Source organism: Hoplias malabaricus, chromosome 2 (genome assembly GCF_029633855.1).
Source record: "Hoplias malabaricus isolate fHopMal1 chromosome 2, fHopMal1.hap1, whole genome shotgun sequence".
Lineage (NCBI taxonomy): Eukaryota > Metazoa > Chordata > Actinopteri > Characiformes > Erythrinidae > Hoplias > Hoplias malabaricus.
Genome location: NC_089801.1, coordinates 61,445,957 through 61,456,387, shown reverse-complemented (window position 1 = coordinate 61,456,387; position 10,431 = coordinate 61,445,957). Strand labels below are relative to the sequence as shown.

General features: G+C 41.9%; 1 protein-coding gene across 1 annotated transcript; it reads left to right on the top strand.

Annotated features, from left to right (window-relative positions):
* The first annotated feature begins 4,277 nt into the window (after window positions 1-4,277).
* On the top strand, window positions 4,278-10,341 carry LOC136686902 (zinc-binding protein A33-like). The gene is made up of 6 exons (XM_066660975.1): window positions 4,278-4,683; window positions 5,721-5,816; window positions 5,899-6,126; window positions 7,263-7,285; window positions 7,403-7,521; window positions 7,752-10,341. Exons 1-6 carry the CDS (start codon window positions 4,285-4,287, stop codon window positions 8,276-8,278), a joined length of 1,392 nt encoding a protein of 463 aa, XP_066517072.1. The 5' UTR covers window positions 4,278-4,284; the 3' UTR covers window positions 8,279-10,341.
* Window positions 10,342-10,431: the final 90 nt, after the last annotated feature.

Here is a 10,431-nt window from a genome sequence, read left to right as displayed (position 1 = left end):
ACACTCACCCAGTCACTAACACACTCACAGCTGTGGACAGTTTTAAAACACTCACCCAGTCACTCACACACTCACAACTGTGGACAGTTTGAAAAGACTCACCCTGTCACTAACACACTCACAACTCTGGACAGTTTTAAAACACTCACCCAATCACTAACACACGCACAGCTGTAGACAGTTTGAAAACACTCACCCAGTCACTAACACACTCACAACTGTGGACAGTTATAAAACTCTCACCCAGTCACTAACACACTCACAACTGTGGACAGTTTTAAAACACTCACCCAGTCATTCGTCCACTCACAACTGTGGACAGTTTTAAAACACTCACCCAATCACTAACACACTCACAGCTGTAGACAGTTTTAAAACACTCACCCAGTCACTAACACACTCACAACTGTGGACAGTTTTAAAACACTCACCCAGTCACTAACACACTCACAACTGTGGACAGTTTTAAAACACTCACCCAGTCACTAACACACTCACAACTGTGGACAGTTTTAAAACACTCACCCAGTCACTCACACACTCACAACTGTGGACAGTTTTAAAACTCTCACCCAGTCACTAACACACTCACAACTGTGGACAGTTTTAAAACACTCACCCAGTCACTAACACACTCACAACTGTGGACAGTTTTAAAACACTCACCCAATCACTAACACACTCACAGCTGTGGACAGTTTTAAAACACTCACCCAGTCACTAATACACTCACAACTGTGGACAGTTTTAAAACACTCACCCAATCACTAACACACTCACAGCTGTAGACAGTTTTAAAACACTCACCCAGTCACTAACACACTCACAGCTGTGGACAGTTTTAAAACACTCAACCAGTCACTAACACACTCACAACTGTGGACAGTTTTAAAACACTCACCCTGTCACTAACACACTCACAGCTGTGGACAGTTTTAAAACACTCACCCTGTCACTAACACACTCACAGCTGTGGACAGTTTTAAAACACTCACCCAGTCACTCACAACTGTGGACAGTTTTAAAACACTCACCCAGTCACTAACACACTCACAACTGTGGACAGTTTTAAAACACTCACCCAGTCATTCACACACTCACAACTGTGGACAGTTTTAAAACTCTCACCCAGTCACTAACACACTCACAACTGTGGACAGTTTTAAAACACTCACCCAGTCACTAACACACTCACAACTGTGGACGGTTTTAAAACACTCACCCAATCACTAACACACTCACAACTGTGGACAGTTTTAAAACACTCACCCAATCACTAACACACTCACAGCTGTAGACAGTTTTAAAACACTCACCCAGTCACTAACACACTCACAACTGTGGACAGTTTTAAAACTCTCACCCAGTCACTAACACACTCACAACTGTGGACAGTTTTAAAACACTCACCCTGTCACTAACACACCCACAGCTGTGGACAGTTTTAAAACACTCACCCAGTCATTCACACACTCACAACTGTGGACAGTTTGAAAACACTCACCCAGTCACTAACACACTCACAAATGTGGACAGTTTGAAAACACTCACCCAGTCACTAACACACTCACAACTGTGGACGGTTTTAAAACTCTCACCCAGTCACTAACACACTCACAACTGTGGACAGTTTTAAAACTCTCACCCAGTCACTAACACACTCACAACTGTGGACAGTTTTAAAACACTCACCCAGTCACTAACACACTCACAACTGTGGACAGTTTTAAAACACTCACCCAATCACTAACACACTCACAACTGTGGACAGTTTTAAAACACTCACCCAGTCACTAACACACTCACAACTGTGGACAGTTTTAAAACACTCACCCAATCACTAACACACTCACAGCTGTAGACAGTTTTAAAACACTCACCCAGTCACTAACACACTTACAACTGTGGACAGTTTTAAAACACTCACCCAGTCACTCACACACTCACAACTGTGGACAATTTTAAAACACTCACACAGTCATTAACACACTCAGAACTGTTGACAGTTTTAAAACAATCACCCAGTCACTAACACACTCACAACTGTGGACAGTTTTAAAACACTCACCCAGTCACTAACACACTCACAACTGTGGACAGTTTTAAAACTCTCACCCAGTCACTCACACACTCACAACTGTGGACAATTTTAAAACACTCACACAGTCATTAACACACTCAGAACTGTTGACAGTTTTAAAACAATCACCCAGTCACTAACACACTCACAACTGTGGACAGTTTTAAAACACTCACCCAGTCACTAACACACTCACAACTGTGGACAGTTTTAAAACACTCACCCAGTCACTAACACACTCACAACTGTGGACAGTTTTAAAACACTCACCCAGTCACTAACACACTCACAACTGTGGACAGTTTTAAAACACTCACCCTGTCACTAACACACTCAAAACTGTGGACAGTTTTAAAACTCTCACCCAGTCACTAACACACTCACAACTGTGGACAGTTTTAAAACTCTCACCCAGTCACTAACACACTCACAACTGTGGACAGTTTTAAAACACTCACCCAGTCACTCACACACTCACAGCTGTGGACAGTTTTAAAACACTCACCCAGTCATTCGCACACTCACAACTGTGGACAGTTTTAAAACACTCACCCAGTCATTCACACACTCACAACTGTGGACAGTTTGAAAACACTCACCCTGTCACTAACACACTCACAGCTGTGGACAGTTTTAAAACACTCACCCAGTCATTCGCACACTCACAACTGTGGACAGTTTTAAAACACTCACCCAATGAGTGTGTGAAACTGTCCATAGGTGTGAGTGTGTGGCTAGCCGAGTGAATTTATGACATTTCCTACAGGTATGTGAGTGTTTGTTTTTGTGTGTGTGTGTGTGTGTGTGTGACTGGTAGGTTTGATGCCATGTGATGGACTAGCGCTCTGTCCAGTGTGTGTACTTGAATGGCACCCAGTGATTCTGGGTGGGTATCAGACCCTCGTTGACCCTGATCAGAATGAAGCACTTATATAAGATGAATGAATGTGACTGTCTGTGAGGAGTTGGTGTGTTCTCCCCGTGTCCGCGTGGGTTTCCTCCGGGTGCTCCGGTTTCCTCCCACAGTCCAAAAACACACGTTGCAGGTGGATTGGCGACTCGAAAGTGTCCGTAGGTGTGAGTGAATGTGTGTGTGTTTGTGTTGCCCTGTGAAGGACTGGCGCCCCCTCCAGGGTGTATTCCCGCCTTGCGCCCGATGATTCCAGGTAGGCTCTGGACCCCCCGCGACCCTAAATTGGATAAGAGGTTACAGATAATGGATGGATGGATTTACCTGCTGCCCCCTTGTGGTTATGAAGAGCTTCTGCAGACTGAAACCATGCCTCACTATTTTGGAAATGCAAAAAGGAGAGACAAGGACAATAATTAAACTTTCATTCACACATTCATGGTCCCTAAACACAAGACAACAAACACACCTACAACTGAACTACAAGTACGCAACAGAATATAGCAACCATAAGCACACATTTTCTCCTCAGGGCACTACAGAGACACGCTGGGAGCAACTCTGCATGGCTTCATCACTTTACCTGCAGTAGAACTGCTGTGTCTGATCCACTTGTGCCACACATTAACACACCACCACCACCACGTCAGTGTCACTGCAGTGACTTTGCAACAAACAGCAAAGTCAATACTGTTAACATTTTAAGCTCGGGAGGCAGAATTTATTGTAAATTTTATTCAAAGTTATTTCTAGGGACAATTCAGTAGACTCTTCTTGACCCAATCCTACGCCCTTAACTGTCGAAGTCTTGACTATTGAAGGACAGGGTGAAAGGGGCTAACAAAGTATGAAGAGCAAGTGCAGAACAAAATATTCCTTTATGGTCAGTGGACCTAAAGACAATGAGCGTAGAAACAATAATGGCTTATGTGTTAGTTCTGGATCTCAAAAAGTAGTCCAGTTCATCTGCTAGGTAGTACATAGAGCTCCATAACTCCAGAGAACATAGTGACCACATGTAGCTGCTTCAGTACATCCTAAGATTGCTGGAGATTTTGTTAGAGATTTTACCCACTGTCTGCTTTCTAGGAGAGCTGTCAGACTTTAGTGTGTTAGTTAGTGTGTTCCATTCTGATATACAGAGAGTTTAAAAGCCTTACAGCCAATGATTATCTACCTTTTCATCATGACACACCTCTAAACCTGTTCCCCTTGCTTGCCTAGTGCTCCCTTGCTGAGAGCGATTACTCGTTTCGTTTTCCAGTCTCGTTTTTTGTAATTAGTACCAGAAGCAATGGCTTATTCTCTCTCTCCGCTGGAGCAGGACCTCGCCTGCCCTGTGTGTTTTGAGATCTTTAAGGACCCAGTCATTCTCTCTTGTTGTCACAGTCTGTGTAGGACATGTTTGGAACAAATATGGAGGGGGTGTTTGGCCGGAAGAGAGTGCCCCGTCTGTAGGCAGCAGTTGTCAGAAGACCATCTCTCTTCAAACTTGGCTTTGAGGAACAAATGTGAGTCCTTCCTCCAGCAGAGAAAAGAGCAGGCCTCAGACACCCAGAGATGTTCTCTACACTTGGAGAAGCTTAATCTCTTCTGTGTGGATGATGAGAAGCTGGTGTGTCCCAAGTGTGTGCTGCAGGACCATCAGAACCACAGTTTCTGGTCCATCCGCAAAGCTGCAAAGCCACTCAAGGTAAGAGATAAACATCACATTATTCCAAAAAAAAAGTTGGAAAAACAAGTAACTGTCAGTCTAGGCACCTCATGTGGGTGCTTAAGGGCCACAAAAACATTCAAAAGTTGTTTTTCTAGTCCTCTTGGTTTTGACAGTTGATAAACTCTGCTGTAGCCACATCTGAAAACATGGTACTGTGATAGATGTTTTTAATAATAGTGAAACTGCTCCCTGGTGTTTAGGGCAAAATGAGAGTGGGATGGATCTCCACTTTGGGCCAAATTTCAGGATTTTCAGCCCATTCAAAAAGTATGGTTCTCAGCCCAAGATCACAAAGGGTTTAGGCTTTTAATTATTTACCTTCCATAATGCTGTGGAAAAATCAAGAACTCTTGATTTTGAAGTTGCAAATTCCATTGATTTGAGGGCATATATTAGTATTTGAGTGAGACATCAGTGTCTGTGTGTCATCAGTCATCAGTGTGATGCCTATTAGTGGGAAGCACATGGTTATTTCAGCAAGACAATTGCACCTGCATGTCCACAGATTCTTGCTTTTAATGCATTAATAAAACTTCTCTGTTAACAGGTTTGTTCTTGCTTAATAGTCCCTGCTATTAGAGCTGAAAAAGTATAGGATTTTTCAAACTAAACTAGACTTGCAGTCTTGATATTCATTCATTCATTCATTCATTATCTGTAAGCGCTTATCCAGTTCAGGGTCGCGGTGGGTCCAGAGCCTACCTGGAATCATTGGGCGCAAGGCAGGAACACACCCTGGAGGGGGCGCCAGTCCTTCACAGGGCAACACACACACATTCACTCACACACGCACACTTACAGACACTTTTTGAGTTGCCAGTCCAACTACCAACATGTGTTTTTGGACTGTAGGAGGAAACCGGAGCACCCGGGAGCAGTCTTGATATTTAAGTTCCAATGCTATGTGAAAGTTTATTGTTTCTCAATGAGTGCATTTTCATATAGTAACACATTCCGTCAGAACAGTTGGTTTGTGCAGTATGCTCATTTCAATATATATTGTGTTTTTTCAGGAGAAGCTTGAGCCTCACCTAACACGCTTGGAGAGAAAACTTTACATATTCGAAAAATGTAAAACCCTCAACGACCAGCAGACTGTATATATTAAGGTACATCATCTATCTTTCTATCTAGCTATCTTTTTTTATTTAAATGGCTTTTACTAAACATAAATTATGTTACTTTCCCTAGTCACAGGCTCAAAACACAGAGAATGAGATAAAGGAGGAATTCAAGAAGCTGCATCAGTTCCTGAGAGAAGAGGAGGCGGCTAGGATTCATGCTCTGAGAGAGGAAAATGAGGAGAAGAGCCAGAGGATGAAGACCCAGATGGAAGGACTGAATAATCAGATTATGGAAATAAGTGCTAGGATCAGAGAACTAGACCGTCAGCTAAGGGATGACTCCTTACTTTTGCAGGTAAGAGAGTTTGTTATACATTACAGACCCAAAAGTATGTGGCCAAGGCCAATTCCAACCAGTGGATACAACATAGATGCCAACATTGGCCAAAGAATTGGTTACACTTGAGAGGTCAGTGACTGTAAAAGTGGCACTGACAGAAGAAGAAGATGCCAAGGAGAAGGAATAATGATCGGGGGTTTTTCTTCATGGCCATGGATGGATACTTTAGATCCACTGAAGAAAGTTTCATGGATTGTTTGTCTCTGACTGTGCTCTTTCAGCATAAAAATGCCCTTGTGCACAAAGTTAGGTTCCGTAAAAAATTAACTGACTCTTGCAGAGCTCATCAGCCCTATCCAAGGGCTTTGGTGTTGATATGGAGTGCCCACTGTGCCACAAACTTTATTGCTGGAAATCCTGTGCCATTTCTCACTAATACTGTTATGGCAGATTGTCCATGAATGTTGTGAATCCCAAAGAAAAATCTTCCCAGAAGAGTGGAGTCTATTACAGCAACAAATGGCAAACAAGCTCCAGGTTAACGTCTACTACTGCTGTTCCACTGCCTGGTACCTACACTCCTCGACTCTACTCAGCTCTACTTGCTTTTTGTACTTGGTACCTGGTTGATTTTCCACTGTTGTGTAAAACACAATCTGTAATGGGAACCACAACTTTGCAAACCTAAACAACAGTGTTAAATGTTGTTTACTCATTATGTATTCATGTGCTGTTGTTGACAGATCAGTAGAGTTTGTTCCTTCCTTGTTCCAGCGTCCAGCTCTTGCTGGATTCTTTCGTCAGCCACCGATCCAAGGAGCGTTTGAACCTCTTGAAAAGACCATGGCGTAATTTGATAAGCTGCTGTTGTGAGTTTGTGATGGACAACACTCTCATTCCAGTCAGAACTCTGCAAGTTGTACATGTCAAAGTTTAGTCCCTACTGATCTCGCTCTGAGTCACGAGTTAGCAGGTACTAAAAAAGAACCTGGTTCCAGAGGCTAGGCTCCCAGAGTCATGTAGGTAACCTGCAGTGGAACTTAAAATTGGATGTGATGTATGCATAGTGTGGTTTATGTGTGTTGTAATAGTGCAGAAGAGCATAGACTGAATTGTCAAAGCAGTACATAACTTGTTTCTTCATTTTGCAGGATTTCGAACGGGCAAGTGAAAGGTAAACACTACCCAGGCAAACTTTGCAAATAAATCAGGTTTTGCTTAAATTCAGCACACATTTATATCTTTATAGATGTGGAAAAGTAAGTAGTGTCATGTCTTCTTTTGACCTAAGAGCTGAATACACAGTACCGGATCCCGAACCAGATTTTGGAGTTCTGATTAATGTAAGTAAACATCTGGGCAATCTGAGGTACAGAGTGTGGGAGAAGATGAAGGACCTCTGTTCTTACTGTGAGTACCTCCCCTGGTTAATATGTAAGTCAAGAACTATGCTAAGATGTGATAGTACCATGTTTTGCTGTGAGCTACCATGTAAAACCTACAATAGTGAGTCAAAAGGCATTACCAACTTACCTCTGTACAAGAGCATGTGAGGAGAATAGTAGCTGGAGCATAAACTCTTTTTATTGCAAATCCAAGATTCCCAGGAATGATGTTCCCATACTGTTTTTCCTTTTCAGTCCCAGTGCTTCTGGACCCCAACACTGCAAACACTTCTCTCAGTTTATCAGCAGACCTCAGCAGTGTCTCGCTCTCAGCCATAAGCTCTCAGGTTCCTGATAACCTTGAGAGGATGAGCGCTTATCGAGGGGTTCTCGGTTCTGAAGGGTTCTCCTCAGGAACCCTCAGCTGGGAGGTGGATGTAGGAGAGAGTAAGGACTGGATTTTGGGAGTGGCTGAGGAGTCGGTCAGCAGAAAGGAGCCTCACATTGCCGTGCCGGAGAACGGGTTCTGGTGTGTATGGAGGGAAGATGATGAGATCAGTGCTGGAATCTCCATGAGCTTCACTGAATCTCTTGGGACAAAGCCAACCCTCCAAAAAATCCGCATCACACTCACATGGGAGAAAGGTCTGGTCATGTTTTCTGACATGGACAGCAACACAGAGCTGTACACATTTTCACATGTTTTCTCAAAGACCATGTATCCGTACTTCAACAACAACAGTACACACCCGCTCAAAATCATGCCTGCCCATATCGGATGAGACTTTATAGGGAGGAACAGTAATTAAGGCCTTATTAATCTGCATATTTACCATGTTCTTGAATGGTCATGACCCTTACAGAGCCTGTGTGCTGTGGTGGTGGATGATTCTCAGTGCTGCAGTGACACTGACGTGGTGGTGGTGTGTTAGTGTGTGTTGTGCTGGTGCGAGTGGATTAGACACAGCAGTGTTGCTGGAGTTTTTAAACCCTCTGTCTACTCACTTTCCACTCTGATTGACCCTCCTATCTCATGGGCCACTTTGTAGATGTAAAATCATGGAGAGTATCTCATCTGTTGCTAGATGTTTTTAGAATTCTCAGTCCAGCAGTGACACTGAAAGGTTTAAAAATTCCAGCAGCTTTGTTGTGTCTGATCCACTCATATCAGCACAATACACACACCACACCACAATGGCATCAGTGTCACTGCAGAGCTGAGAATGATCCATCACCCAAATCATACCTAGAAAGCCTGTCCAGGCCATAGAAAAACTGTCTCAAAGGGGGATAATAAAAAAGCATGTATTGGTCAGTGGAGCTGAATGAACAGTGAGAATAGAAACAATGAGGGCATTATAATCATATCGTGGTGTATACTGTAGCTGAAACAGTTTTTTTGAACTTTGGTGAACTGGATGTAGTTGTGGACAATAAGGGAAATGGTAGACAACTCCATAGATGTGTGAAAACAGAATACAACGCTTGGTTGTCGTTTGAATTTAATGTTAATATAGATATCAATTTAATGTACATATATATTAAAATGCTACATAACAGAAAAGCTTTCTGTATTTTAAAGTTCTGTTATGAGATACTGCCCCTTGTGTATATGTAGAAGGACATTTAATGAGTGAATTATAAATGTGAATGTAACTGCTGCCCCCTTGTGGTCATCATCGGTGTCAGCAGCCTTCTTAATGACCTCTGTTCAAACGTTCAGGTGTTATTACACAGCTGTGTGTGTTGTTTATCTTCAGAGAGGAGGTTTCAGTAGTGCTGGGTGAAATGGGTTGAGCCAGAAAGAAGACTCAACCACTGTTTTTCACAGTGACCATCAAAAAAAGTCATCATTTTATAACCCAGAGATTGTTTAACTGTCAAGGTGGATGTTCAGATCACATGATAATTAAAGTCTTTTAAAAACACACACAGTCCATAAACAGACACTCAGTAGCAAATCAACCCAGTCTAAAAGCGCTGCTTTTGTGTTGTCAGAAAAACTACACATTGTCTCAGAAAATGTGGAGACACCTCCTCAGACGGAGAATACTTGAAATACTTACATTCCACAGCTTTTAATACATTTGTTTTCATGTAATGTATGGCTTAACTCTAATCTCTATACTAAACCTAGGCTTAAAACGTACCTTCACTATAAAAGTTAATGCTAGTTGTCCCCACAAGGAATATATGTCCCCACAAATCCACAAAGTGAGTTTTCCCTGTGTACTGTTTTCCTTGCAGACTCACGTTCAGCTGAAACAGTTCATACCTCTCCTAAAACCTGATCATGGCAATATACCATGAACATCACAAATGCATTCTTCTGATGTCACAATTGTGTATAATGACCAACTGCAAAAATATACAAGAAAACGCAAATATACAAGAAAGCTCACACTTCTCAAAGATAACTATGCCACAACATGGAAAAAAACACAGCTGCATGCCTCTAATTCTAGTAAAACCATCTGAATTCAGAGCTGTTCTGTCAGTTATGGTGGTGAAGACTATTATTGAACTGAAAAGCATAAACCCCTCCAAATATAGGCCATTTATTGACTTTGTTACTAATTCAGATTTGTTTTTACCAGTGTTACATATGTCAGTCAACAAGAAAGAACTGCGTGATTGTGTCTGAATTTGTCATGACTCTCACCTACTTTTCTTGTATCTGCTTCCTTAAAGTACACTGGGATTTTTGAGATGTTCTTAACTAATTAATAGAGAAAGTGTTCTGTATAATGCTAGCTCTACCATTTAAATGAACCAGTCCAGTGCAATTATATTTACTTTCTTTTTTTATTTATTTAATATTGTTTTTAACCGCGACCCTGAAATGGAAAAGAAAATGTATGTATGTATTTATTATTGTTTTTACAGTTCCACACCTTGAATGGATATAAAAATATCTTAAGTTGTTTACATTTTT